Raw genomic sequence first — 14754 nt, forward strand, 5'->3', positions numbered from 1 at the left:
TTTAATAGCAGTTTCGGTTAAATAAGCATTTTAATTTCGAAATTCGAAATTATCTAAGCAATTAAGAGGATAATTATCTGTAATTATTTAATTCTTTTAGAATTCTTCTCTGTATCTTTAATATATTAGTAAAGTCTTTGTCTCTTGATAGGATAGAAAAACCTGAGAGTATTTTTTGGTTTAATTTCGTTTGTGCATAACACAATTAAATACATTAGTTTTTTGGGCTACATTGTATTCTAGAGAAATATTTGTTGTTACGCTTTTGCATACCATATATAGTGGGAGCAAATAGTTTCTTAAGGAAAGTGACGTTATAACACGTCTTATGAGCAATTTCGTTTTTTGTATTTCCCCTATTTCTTTTACATATTGTTAAATACATTTGTATACCAAAAGCCCTTTATCGATCCAAATCATCATTTGGCAACCAAGCCCAATTCATACGGACGGTGACAACGCCCTTAGCTTCTAACCTACTAGCAATGTACTCATCGCTCACCATTTCAATGAGCGGCTTCGCAAACCGGCCGAGACGGCACTCTCTCAGTCCTTGAGTAGATAATCTAATAATGGTGTTTGATAAAAGTGTTGGCAAAAATATAATAATAAAAAAAAAAAAAAAAAGAAGAAGAGAATGAACATGCTTATGGAGTGTATACAGAAAAAGAAGTAACCAAAGTAGAGAATAGAACTTATTCATTAATTATTTTACATATCATTGCTGAAAATACTCTAATAAATCCAAGATTTAACAACTCTAAAAAGTATCAAACGGTATACTACAGACTTAAGACGCGCGGTACGATATGTGAAGCTCTGCTTTGGTTGGCCTGGATTCAATTACCAAATTTATGATCTCCAGTGATCTATTACCAAATTTGGACTCGCATGATTTCTGCTAAAAGTTTATTCATGCACTGAGAAGCTGCTATATATTGGAGGACCTCCACCAATCACTATGAACTCTTTTCAGTTTAAAGTAGCTAGCCTAGGGAATGCATATAAATGGAGCCCTTGATCCATGTGAAGGGTGAACATGGTTCGATATGTAGCTTCTTTCCTCTCGTCCACCAGTTTGAATCTGAAGAAGTTGAGTAGCACAGCAGACAATATCTTCATTTGCCTATAAGCAAATTCCTTCCCTAAGCAAATCCGAGGCCCAGCCTGACCATTGAATAAAATGGGAAAAAGATATAAAGCATGTTAGAATGCAGTGAATTTAAACCAGCATAAAAAAAAATCAGAAGCAACACGTCAGTATATATGTCACTGACCTGAAATGCAGTGAATTTAAAAGGACTTTCTGCTCTGAAAACCTCATGTTGAAGCCATCTTTCAGGTCGGAATTCCTCTGCATCTTCCCCCCAAATGTGTCATCCTTCCCATAGCATAAGCCATATAGCTCACGCCGTCTCCTTTCTTTACTTTAAAGCCATCAGGAAGAATATCGTCTGCTGCAGAACACTTCCCATCCTGCATACAAATTAAATTGATAAGCAATTTCTATTAAATTCATGTCTGGAATACACTTCCTTCCCCATGTAAAATTACAAAACTTTTTAATTGGAAGGTGTAAAAGAAGTATATTAATGGCTATTGTGTATTTAAGAAGAGAGTCAATAAGAAATATTATTGGATTATGTTGTTTATTTACTATGCGCAGCCTTCCATGAACATAGAGAGTCAAAGTTCCTTACTTTGGGTAGATATGGAAGTGCAGAAGGATATCTAGTTAGCATGAAGTCCATGAACAATGAGACTCCTGCTAGGAAACCCTATTTTTTTTTTTTTTTCACTTCTTTCTTTTTTGTGGATAAATTAAGGTTCTCCCTTGTTTGGAAGCACATGTTTGTGGTGATAGCACAATGAAAGCAAGCAAAATAATCAATGAACTTTTTGCAAAGGAAAGATAACAATTAATACAGTTCATCAATTTGTTGACTACACAATAATAACACAATGGAGGACTTTTGCTGTGAAGATTGTGCTTAAATACAGGGCAATCTTTTGCTATTATATTAATGTTTCTTAGTTGAACAATGAGCGTGCTACCAGGATATGGCTAGAAAAACAAGAAGGATACCTGTGTTCTGATGCAATTCTTGAAAGAAACAAGAAGTGAGAGGGTGAAGAAAAGATTTCTGATGCACAACATTCACTTAAGATATGAAACTAACTGATTCTTGTACAGCACTGCCAAGATCATTTGAAGTAATTTAACCTTAATATTGTGCATAGCAGAGTAAAACGAAAAATGGTGTAATCAATGTGATGTTACCACAGGAACTGCTGGATAGAGTCTGAGAGTCTCAGTTAGAGCTGCATGAAGATACTGCATCTTCTCCATGGCTGCTTCAGTGATCGACTGTGCAAAATCATCAGCAGATAGGTTACTGTCAGCTTCAGTTGCTTCTCTCACTTCCCTTGCAACCTTTTCTTGAACCAAAGGATGTTTACAGAGCATGTAAAAGAACCAAGTCAGTGTGTTTGCAGATGTGTCCTTCCCCGCAATGATAAAATTGAGAGTAATATCTCTCAGATATTGATCAGTCATATTCTCTGGATCCTTCTCACTCTCCAGCAAAAATCTTGCCAATATATCTTCTTTGCCTCTCTGTTCAAGAAATTAAATAAATTAATCAAGCACAAAAGAAAGTTTCTTCCAGTTACAGAAACTTTTACTCACCTCAAGCTTTTCATCTTTCATCTGCTCCCTTTTGCATCGAATCAATTCAAAAATGAAATCATTTATTACTTTGAGGTTTTCCTTAAGAGAGGCTTCCAGACCAATATTAAGAAAATGCTTTATTCTCGACAATACATCAACATATCGCCAGTACACAATGAAATTGAAGTCATCAAAGGCTTTGCTGAAACGATTTCCAAACTCATCTGAGTCAGACAGGGAATTTAGATCGACCCCAAAACTGACCTTAAAGATTGAGTCTAAAGTTGATTTCATCAAGATATCCTGCCCAAAAAGGAAACTGAGAAGGAGGCTTCTAAATCGAAAACATAGTGCTAAAGATATGCTTGGAATTGACATTGAAAAAACATGCATACACATGTATGCATAGTTGAATTCAGTGTTCAGGAAGTCTTTAATTTACTATTCAGGAATTCACTCTCTGAGGAATTACTTCAAATCAAATCACATAAATTCTTCACTTTCAAGACTATCACCAAACCTGCAAATTTATCATTCGCTTAGTAGCCGTCTCTGTGGAAATCTTTGAAACTAATTTAGCAGCATTTGCTTGAAAAATAGCAGTACTGAAAACCCTTAAAACTTTAGTTGAAAATTCATAGCTCGCTAGCTTGCGTTGGTGGCGCCATTTGTCTCCATCCACTGCAAAAATTCCATCACCAAACAGCTCTCTCATTATTTCATAATGATCCTCCCCCTGCACAACATTGCACCATCAGAAACTTTTGAATAAGACAAAGTAAAAAGCTTAAAGCTAACAGGCTCTCGACATTTATTACCCTGCCATAGTTGGCAAAATTGGTTTTCAGTATATATTCAACATTAGAGGGATCAGCAGTGTAAATTTCGTTATGTGACGGGGCAATCAACCGATAGGTGCTGTACTTCCGAGCAAGAGATGTTTGGTAATCAAAGAGTCTATTGAAGTTTACGAGTAGATTTAACATTGGACCCGCAACTGGAGGCCGTTGGTCCTTTGACATTGATTCTTGCACGTAAAACCATAAAGATTTAGCTATAACTACTATCATAAGCAAGATTGATACTCCCAAAAGGGCTAGAACAAAATAGGTTGCAACGAAGATCCCAGAAAGAAGGAACATCATGGCAGAGGTGAATACAATTAATTGCACCCGTTGTGGACAGTGCATGAAAGGAGAATCTGACGACACAATTTAAGAACTACTTGGCGACTAGAAATATGATTCACACTATGAGTAATATGCTTCTTGATGATTAAAAATTATATAGGTGTCATAAATATCTGATTATGGAGAAAAGGAAAGTATCATTCGTTGAAGATTATCTATAATGAAGCCTTAGTTTGCTTTCAGCCCGGTGATAACCTAAAAAGTCAACTAATAATTGGAAACCTTTTGTTTAGTTACTAATATTTGGAGCCGTTTAATATGTCTTACTTGAAAGTTTTACGAAAAATAAAATGTTACAGAGAAAGGAAGTGTTTTAACATTATTTGTAGACGTGGACCCCCAGATGGATCTTATCTTAAGATCTTGCATCTTGAAAGCATCATGATTAGATTAATGATAATCCATATGCATCAATGATATGACATTTGATGGCTCCTCTGTCTTGTTTATATGGACCATTCAAGGGAATAAGCAATGTCCATCCTATCATTAGTCAAGTGGATGTATTCGGAGGAAGTCTCCAACCAGGAATACACTGACCTGCTCGAGTGTGTATGGATGGGAAAAGACAAAATATGGCTTAAATTTTACTGTAACGATGGTTTGAGTTTCTTCATGCACTTCCACAGTTCTAAGGTCTGAAAGAGTACCCTTTTTTATATGGACATGGCTATATATCACAGAGAAGGATGCCCACATACATAACAAAATACGTGATGCACCCATGTCAAAGGATGGAAAGCCTTGTTTTCTCCATCAGATGAAGTCAAGTCAAGATAAATGTTGTAGAGAAAAGCTGGAAACCTGAAAATCAAGACAACACAAAGAAAGTTACTTAGAAATTATTTTGATAACCAATATTCTGAAAGTACGACTTAAAGAAAGTTCCATAATATGACTACAATTAAGTTTGGGGCTACTAGTCACGAGTAACAAAGCTACGTGTTTTCACCAACTAATTAATCAAAATTTAAAGGATCAGGCTTTCTTCAGATCTCAGGCTTCTCAAGATTCTACCATGGTAAATGCAAAGAGTTTGGCATGAGAGACTAAATGGATATAAACAGGAAGATTTGAGATCATATATTCTATGAAAATATTGGTACCTGGAGATCAGCTACAATGAAACCAAGATCAATATAAAAGCAATCATTTTCATTATTTCTCCTACTTCAATTCAAAACTATTTCATTACGTACTATGAAAAGAATCACAGTCCACTTATTAAGCAGACAGCATGAGTTCATATTCAATGCTATGAACAAAGTGAAATGATTTAACTTCTACAGGACATAGAGATAAACCCTGGATGTTTATAACTAGGATAGCTTCTACATGCTTGCACTGTAAATTAGAGTCAGAAAAGTTGGATCAACAAGAATTTTATTCTGCATGCAGAAAATTAACAATATAAGCTAGCAGGGGAGAGCACCTGTAAATTTTGGCAGTAGACACACTGGTTGCCCATAAATAACGTTCAATCAAGAGTGACCTTATTAACTCCAGGGAATGTATACCTTGGACAATTTGTTTACATGCATGTCACACCCTTGAAGGGAGTCAAGGGCTTGTATAAAGTTAGTCTACCTCAATAACTTTCCCTCAAACAAGAAATTTCTGTCCGTGACTTGAAGGTTCCTGAACAACTTTCAAATTCTCCTCAAATAGCATAATCTCAGCTTCCCGTGTGTGAATATAGAACCAATTTGCACTTAGAATTAAAATAATTTTCATGTAGTCACAGTATCTTTGCCTTCAATGATATCTCATCATGATCAAGCATATATCCTTCTATCTTCATCAAGTTACTAAACCCAACCAAGGTCCAGACTATTTCCTCCATTACAACTTCAGGTGATCCTCGCACTGAAAATTCATAAACAACCCCTTCAACTTCAATCATGCTGCAGCCCGGGACTTCCTTTTTTATCCCTTTTTCTTTCATTAGGGCTCTAATTCTCTTTACCTTATCAAATCTATTAGCTTTAGCATATACATCACACAAGTTCACATAAAAAGAATAGTTCAGGGGTTCCAGATCAATTAAATGCTGTGCCACCTTTTCTCCTAATTCCATATTCCCATGCATTTGACAGCCTCCAAGTAATGCACCCCAAACAAACACATCTGGCTCCATTCGCATGCTTCTAATAAGCCCTTCTGCCTCTTCAAAGTGCCCCGCACGGCCAAGTATATCAACCATTGAAGCGTAATGATAAACCTGTGGTTCAATTGAATAAACACGTCTCATCATGTCAAAACACCAGCGACCTTTCTCTACTAGACCAGAGTGAGCACAAGCCGACAGTAGCCCAACAAATGTCACATGGTTGGGCTTGACCCCAAGTGTTTCCATCTCCTCAAAAAGATCAAAAGCCTCCTTACCAAACCCATGAAGAGCAAAGACTGATATCATCGCTGTCCATGCCAAGGTATCCTTTTCAGGCATATCCTTGAAGACCTCATATGCTTTTTCTACGCACCCGCATTTTCCATACATGTCAACCAATGCTGTACCAATTACCACATCACACTCTAGTCTACTTCTCCTTAAGTAACTATGCACCCATTTCCCGTGATCAATTGCACCAAGACACGCACAAGCTGAAAGAACAGTAGCAATTGTAATCTTATCGGGTCGAACCATATCATCACTTGCAATCTGCATTTCGTGGAAAAATTCCAAGGCCTCCTTTGGGCGGCCACCTTGAACAAAACCCGTTATGATCGAATTCCAAGTTATAATATCCCTCTTCTCCATCCTGCTGAACAAATCGAATGCCTTATCAAGTTCCCCACCCCTCAAATACCCAATAATCATTGAGTTCCAAGAAACAACATCCTTATTTAACATATCTTCAAACAGCTTCCGGGCACAGCTCAAATACCCACATGCCATATACAAGCTTATCAGAGAATTCTGAGCAAAAGCATCATCATGGAATCCAAACTTGATGGCATGGGCATAAATGCTCCGGCCCGTGACAGCATCTAGCCTCCTTCTGCATTCCTTTACGAGGAAAGGAAAAGTGAGGCAATCTGGAGCATTGCCATCATAAAGCATTTGCTTATATAGAAGCAAAGACTGGCTGGAGCTTGTATTATCACCACCACTGGTTTTACTAGCATAAGCTCTGATCATAATGTTATAGGCAGAGGTATTAGGGTTCTTCATGAGTCGAAAAACAGCGGCGGCATAGCTGAGCGACCCAGAGTCCGAAATGGCGCAAAAGAAAAGGAGACGAGTCAGGAGAAAGTATTGGTCATTCTTGGATAGATATGGAGATTTGAGGATATGGGTATGGATTTGTTTAAGCTCTCCCATGCTCTTGTGTTCTTTGATGAAGCGTGATATTGTGTTCCTGAGAGTAAGCCGTTGGGTTTCTTTCATATTCCCAGGTTATGGCTGATTCATATTTCAGTAACTTATGAAGTCAACCAGATCTTGAATAACACAACGTTGCATCTTCAGTGGTATTACAAACACCTCTCCAAAGTTTTAAATCTTTTATTTTGAATATTTAACTTTCATTTCGTTTCATTTATCTCCTTCCATTAAGATTTTCCGTAAAACCTTAAAGAAAGGGTGTGAAAATTTTAAAATACTCCCATTTTTTATTAGGTTTTTTTTTTACCCACCAGCAAGTCACCTTGCTGACCCACCATGGGTCTTCGTGCCCCACAGCGGCGTGGGTCACTTTGTATACCACTTTGAGGGTCACTTTGTGACCCACTTTGGGTAACAAGGTGGACGGTCACCTTATTACCCAAAGTGGGTCAGACTCACAAATGACCCACCAGCGGGTCACAAGTGACCTCCGGTGGGTCACTTTGTATACCACTTTGAGGGTCACTTTGTGACCCACTTTGGGTAACAAGGTGGACGGTCACCTTATTACCCAAAGTGGGTCAGACTCACAAATGACCCACCGGAGGGTCACTTATGACTCATTGTGGGTTACATATCTTTTGTTTGGTCAATTTTTTTAATATAATAAATTAATAATAATAATAATTTTTTATTTGTAAATAAAGGTAAATTTAGAATTTAAAAAAATTTCAGGAGTATAAATGTCTTTTTATCCTTTCTACCGTCTGATTTAATCACAATATCTAACGGAAGAGGGCTAAATGAAACAATGAAAGTTAGATACACCAAAGTGTGAGATTTTAAACTTTGGAGATGTGTTTGCAAATAGCGTGTAATTTTAAGGGGATAAGTGAAGTTACCCAAAAAAAAATCTAGCATTTGTTGCAAGCCAATGGAGGGCACAAAGTCCCTTGTTTATGCAACATCTGCATAGAAGTTATGCTCAACTAAAAAACCTAGTTTATCCATATAAGGGCATAGTGAATAACTTTTACAAGGACCTCTCACAAACCAGGTCACGGAAGATGGAGAAAGACAAAAATTTATGAAATTAATGTTGGTGGAGCAGTATCAGAGGAATAGTCTGTGTTAGGCGGTGTTTAATAGTTGGGTAGTGGCTCAGTGGGCTGGATAGTGTCGGGGTTCTTGCTGATTGAAAAGAGAAAAAGGGTTTATAATCTTGTGTTTTTTTGTTATGGTCATTTGGTGTGATAGGCTGATGTGTCCCCTCTTTATTCGAGGAAACAAAAGATTTGGCTTATGCTAGGATCTTATAAAAATTATTCTCAACGGCATAACCACTCATGTAGTATCCAAATATTGTTAGTATATATAACAGGACCTTCTTACACCATATGTAAGATTTTCACTTTCTTAGGGCTTCACCACTTAATAGCCTCCTCTAATCTCCTTCACGTTCTTGTGTTTCACAAAGAGAAACTGAATATTTGGCAATATTTTCATACAATTTTAGCACTATTTATAAAGTTCTAAGAGTTTTAAGTTGGTGGCTAGCTATAGTGCTAAGTCGATCCAGCCTAACTCTCGGTTGATCAACCGAGCCATCATCACTCACATTTAATGCACCTTCAAACATTTTTTCCATTAATTTCCGAACGCATAAACCTTTGCACCAGTAAATCTAGAGTAAAAAAATGCCCAATTATCAGTGTCTTACAAAGGCACCACGTAATGCGAGGATAAGAAGCTTGTAAGTTTATTGGACAAAGTAATCGACCATATCATGCAAAATATGAAATATGGACACCATTCCTTCCCTATCCATAGCCCAGGTTAGTTTGATTTAAATTCGAGAAATGATAAAAATTATTTTCTCAACCATTTTTTAACAATTTTTGTATAGTGAATGAGTGAATCTGCCATTGAATTTTTGTGAGAGCCACATGAATTTATAAATTTAATAGTAAATCCATTAGATTTGCAAAAAGAGATGGTTAAGAGAATGATGTATAACGTAGTTGTAAAATCCAGACCTCCACATTGGATATCCTCTGTAGTAATGAAATCCTTGTTGCTTTAGCTGTCTTAGGTGTTGGCCATTCTATTTAGGTTCGGATGTGCTCTTGAACTCTTGTTGTTTGTTTGCCATAGTTGGGACTCGGTGGTTGTCTCCTCTCCTTCTATTCTTTTATTTGGTTTGTGATGAATTCTTATCCATCCAAAAACTCTCACCTGCAGTTAAAACAACAAGCATTGAGGAAGGCATAAGCATGGAAACAATTAAACTAAGAACAGGAAAAATGCTAAGGAAGTCGTCCATTCTTGAACCCGTCTTCCCCAGAAACTCTCTCCGAAGAAAACCCAACCCCACCGACAGCCCCACCGACAGCCTTGGAGGAGGGAGCTTTTGGCTCCCTTCTCCTCCCCTTCTCCCTTTGATTCCCTTTTCTTCCTTCCCCATGCCCTTCTTACCTCTTCAAAAGCACTACATGCCTTTTTGAAAGCCCTATCAGCCTCTTCGGAGGCCCTATCCAACTTTTGGCGTTTTATCTGCATTCAATAAATCGTCTGATCTATACCTTTATCAGCCGCACACAACATTGGATCTTCATCCATCTTGAAATCCTTAGATTTGATTTTTTCAAATCAGATCTATCAATTTCAAGAAGGATAGGGTGCACACACGCCACTCCACCTTGTTTGTGGGTGTCTCTGCTATCGTCTGCCGCCAAGCCCGTCCCCATCTAACCAACACTCACCTGCGAGTAGATCTTACTTGTGGGCACATGTCCTCCATGTGACATGGTCTGACGACTGATCTCCACAACTCCGCCACCTCCAACCACCGTTGTCAATTTTCAGGTTCCAGATGGTGTGTCCTAACGGCCACCACCGGCGCATGGTCTTCACGCGCCGTGTCCTATCATCCACCGATGCTACTAACTAGTTTGTTTTGAGTTTTGTATTCTTTTTATCTTTTGTTATTTTTTACTATTTTACTATTTAGTTTGTTTTGAGTTTTGTATTCTTTTTATCTTTTGTTATTTTTTGTGTTTTTTAGAGCTCAAATACAGTTCCTGCTGCCGTTTGTAATTATTTGATCTTTGTGGTTTGGGAAGAATTGTGAAACTTTTTCAATTCTGTACTCCTCCTTAGATCATTTGGTTGTGCCATCTCTAACACACCAAGTCTTACCGCCTTAACTGGCGGCCAATTTTCTTGATATTCGTACCAAGAAAGTATAGGCCCAGGCCCGCATCATTCATTTGATACATTACTTAATTTGTTTGGGTTGTCCGGTCCTTAGTTTTGTAATTTGTTGTTTCTTAAAAAAATTAAAAAATTAAAAAATTAAAAAGGAAAAACACCAAAGTCCTGTTTCGTATGAAAGTAACTCAACAACAATGAATTCCCTTAAAAGCCGGAAATGGTGATTACAGTTGAGAATAAAAAGAAAGACTCAATTGGAAAGAAAGTCATACATTTTTTGTTGTTGTTGTCCTACAGAAAACCTTCAATCCCACGACCCGATCTTACTTCCCTATATATAGTAAGAGCTTCTTCCATGACCTGAGCTTGAGACAGCAACTGAGCTCTCTTTTTTCCAGATGGATGAGTGGAAAGATAATCCCTCAGCGCCGACTCGCCTGTCAATTTTCCCAACTTTTCATACACTTTGGGGGCCACACGAGGATCGTATCCAGCAGAAGCCATCAACAGCAGGCCTATGTAATCTGCTTCCATTTCCATCCTGCACAGCAGACAATTTATACAAAAGGGTGAGCAACTACATGGCTTGCAAGTTGCAAGCAACAAGGTTTCAGAATAAGGGTTAATAAAACTATAGCATGGACATTTAGAACCCCAAAAAAAAAAAGTTATCAATTGTCAAGTTCAAATAAAAGTATTGGAGCCTCAGCAAAGATTGGTGTTTATTTTATCAAACAGATGGTCGGACACACAAACTCAAGGAAGATAAAACGTAGAAATATTGTCATGATAGGCTCAGAGATAACCATTTTGACAGTATCTTCACCAGAGCAACAGACAGAGGTCGCCTACAGCATTAATCCAATGAATTTTGTTCGAATTGGCATTATTTTTCAGTGTACATATTTGAAGGTAATTGCATAATACACGGGCTCTAACTGAATAATGCAAGTTTAAAGATGAGATCTCTGAGAACCAATGAATCCAACATCATAAGAAATTGAAAATTTATGGGAGAAGCTGAACTCTTGGAACAACAAAGCAACATTACAACCTAGGGTTTGCAAGAGTCAGCTGCATTATGCACTTTTCATGAAGAAGATATAAAATTTGAACTATTCACCCATTATAATTGGCCAAACATTTATGATTTAATTAACAAGCTTCAGATATTAACAAGTTAAGATATTCTGAGTTGTTAAATACATCAAGTAGAAGGAATCTCTGACAAAAAAAAAAAAGATTCATCCCACTCTAAAATCACAATCTCAAAAGCAAAGCTGCAATACTGCACCTCTATTATAACTTAAAACAAGACAATGGCTAGCTTTTAAAATGCAATTGATATCTTTATGAACTAAGTACACTTTTCATCAATAGAAGACTGCTGCTGTCCATAGGAAAAAGAGGGAAGGGTACTAATTGATTCTAACCAAGAAATTTTAAGAACATCTGCAAAGAAGTAATAGTTTTCCTTGCTCAAGATTTGAAATCCAGGTACATTACTAATAACATCTGTAGGTATTGCTTGCTAATAACTAATAAATGTAATGGCTTTTGTGTCAATTAGACATTTGTCCTAAACCTATGAAATGTCTCTGCTCTCAACCCATCCATCATAGTTTTTCAATAATCTGCAATTACAGATAGAGTGTGCAAACTAATGATACCAACAGCATTAGCGAACACCAAACCTTATTAAGATGACTGGAGGAGCAAAATATTAAGCCAATTCAAAAATGTGAAACAAGCAACAAAATGGATTCTGACCGGAAACGTTACGGTGTAACAAGAAATATTGAAATTAACAGGATGCACCACTAAGGCTCCTATATAGGCAGCAGCCCCGCCTCAGAACTGGCACTAGCCCCACAGTGCACTTCCTGTTGATTTCAAATGCCCCGAAACCTTGTACACTTAAACAATACTGACAATTCGGTTATAGCCAAGACTACCGTTCTCGTTAATCAAGCACCAAAAGATCTCCCAAAGCTCTTAAATCCTCGGAGAGAGATTCAATCGTACATGGAACATGACCATAAATTATTCAAAATTTTCATTTTTAATCATCATAAAGTCCTAGTCAAGCTAAAACCAAATATTTACAGGATGAATTCAAGAGCAGGGTAGCATCAAGCAAAAGAATTCTCACCTTTCACATATATGCATCTCCGAAGATGAAAACAACAAATAAGCAAGAACCGTAAATGGAATGCAAGATGTGATTTGAAAAAGAATCAAGCAATATGGCGTACCGCCGAGAGAAAGGAAGCCTCAGGAACAGAACAGACATAGTGTTGACAATGTCAGGCATTATAAACTGATAAAGTATCAGCTGTAGAATTGCAAACCACAGGTTCTTCGTAATCCCCTCAGCCGCATGTCGAGCCACAGCATGCCCAACCTAATCAATCAAAACAATCTTGCTCACACAATTCAGTAAAAAGACACAAGAATCTTTAACTCCCACATATTACGATGACAGATTAAAGAGCTAAACAATATATTTCTCTACCTCATGCCCAATTATAGTTGCTATCTCAGAATCCGTTCTAAAATGCTCAAGCAAACCCGTAAAGACGACAATTTTCCCACCCGGCAAGCAGAAAGCATTAACAGCAGGCTCATTAACCACCAAAACCTCCCAATTCAATCCGTCCAAATGCGATGTTTCTGGTTGAGACCCTCTCTCCTGACCCTTCTTTCTACTCTGCTGAACCCACTTATCATCAAGGATTTCATCCTCCTTAAACCACTTCCCTTCCTCCCTCTCTTTCAATGCCATCAAGGTCTCGTGGGTCTTTGCTTCATGCACGCCGCCTACGCTCTCCAACGCATACCCTAGATCACTCCACACCTGCTCATTCCTCAACCCTCTCTGCAACGCCTCAATGATGTCCTTGGCAATCAGTCTCACCCTCACACTTTCCGGGTGTATCGCCGGCAATATTTTGCCCTTAAAAGCCGCTTTCATCTGCTCGAATTGCGTCTCTCCGAGCCTCCTCTCCATGCTTTTCGACAAAAGCACGAAATGAGTTCGCTTGGTATATGGGACAGTCTCTAAATTCCCGTAATACACAGTGATCAAAACCCCAGAACCCACCAGAACCACAACCAGCACGTTTCTCGGGTTCTGAAACCACCGCCGAGGCCCCCGCGGCTTGAAATGCTGAACCTTGTTCCGATCGACATAGTAATGTCTCTTGGCACCACCAACAAAGGGATTGGACTCATTGAACTTGTTGAATTGAATTCTGCTTGGTTGAGAAATCGGAAAGTAGGGAGGAAACCCGGAAGACTTAGACTTATTGGAAGCAAAAATCGAATTCAGTCCAGTATGGGAAATTCTGGACCTGGGTTCTTGAATTGGATCTTTGGGAATAATCCTGGAAGCGAAATTCCGAAAGCCATCGAGTGCGAATTTTGTTCTCCTATAGCATCCCATGATGATGACAAAGAACTATACTAGAAACTTTGAAAAATACAGGTCAGACCCATTCAGGAACTGAGCTTCTTTTGGATTAAAAGAAAACAAAAAAGAGAAAGAAAGAAGTCTGTTCTTGGCATGTACTTTCAGATATAACCGGAGAGAGAGAGAGAGAGAGAGAGAGAGAGAGCTAGGAGAATCGGAAAGGATTTTGAGCTTAAACAGATGAGACGACTGCTGAAGTTAAAAGAGGCAACGATTTGGCAGAAGCTAGGGTGCACGGTGCCCCATGTTGTTGGAGGATGTAGACAGTAGACGTGTCTGGAAGTTGTGCAACCCCATGTGAAGGGGTGGAGGCGGTGGAATTTTTTTTGTTTTTTTTATTTGAGCGGCTCGGTTTCTGCCTTCAGGGGTGGAGCTTGGCCCTACGGCCATACGGCCACGTTTATTGCTTACAAATGGATCCTTTTTTCTTTTTTCTTTTTTGAGAAAGGATTGTCCTTAATAGTGTGGGGTATTGTATTGCATTGGGTCTATTTAGAGGACTAGACAATAACGTAAGAGTGAAAAACAGGGTGGGCTGGGACTGGGAAGCACTCTTCAGTCTTCACTTTCACTGGCTCATTAGTAATTAGAGCAATTTTCCATAACGCAAACGTGGAACAAAAGAAAACTATACAACAATATATTCCAGTAACAATTCTGAAACTGGCGTACTACATATCGTTATTTAGAAATTGAATTGGATAAACTGAACTACTATTCTTTACAAACTAAGTCGGAAGCCTAGCCAATCAAAGGACAAGCACATTTCCGTACAAATAATAAGCAGCGAAAGGCCAGAACTCTCTGCTGAGTATATAGTGCACAATCCCCCCCTTGGTAACCCCTTTTCCCCCCTTTGAATAAAAAAATTAAAAAATTA

General features: G+C 38.2%; 1 protein-coding gene and 1 pseudogene across 2 annotated transcripts; both read right to left on the reverse strand.

The window, feature by feature from the left end:
• Positions 1-691: 691 nt before the first annotated feature.
• On the reverse strand, positions 692-9275 carry LOC132180950 (cytochrome P450 704C1-like; annotated as a pseudogene).
• On the reverse strand, positions 9148-14292 carry LOC132180951 (mitochondrial metalloendopeptidase OMA1). 2 transcript variants are annotated; one of them, XM_059593965.1, is made up of 4 exons: positions 12918-14292; positions 12658-12806; positions 10675-10943; positions 9148-9424 (listed from the first exon to the last, which is right to left on the reverse strand). In XM_059593965.1, exons 1-3 carry the CDS (start codon positions 13845-13847, stop codon positions 10694-10696), a joined length of 1329 nt encoding a protein of 442 aa, XP_059449948.1. In that variant the 5' UTR covers positions 13848-14292; the 3' UTR covers positions 9148-9424; positions 10675-10693. The 2 variants fall into 2 exon arrangements, with proteins under 2 accessions (XP_059449948.1, XP_059449947.1); XM_059593964.1 differs by lacking the exon at positions 9148-9424 and having other exon boundaries at positions 10573-10943.
• Between the last annotated feature and the right edge of the window lie 462 nt (positions 14293-14754).

The sequence above is a fragment of the Corylus avellana genome, chromosome ca5 (genome assembly GCF_901000735.1).
Source record: "Corylus avellana chromosome ca5, CavTom2PMs-1.0".
Classification (NCBI taxonomy): Eukaryota; Viridiplantae; Streptophyta; class Magnoliopsida; order Fagales; family Betulaceae; genus Corylus; species Corylus avellana.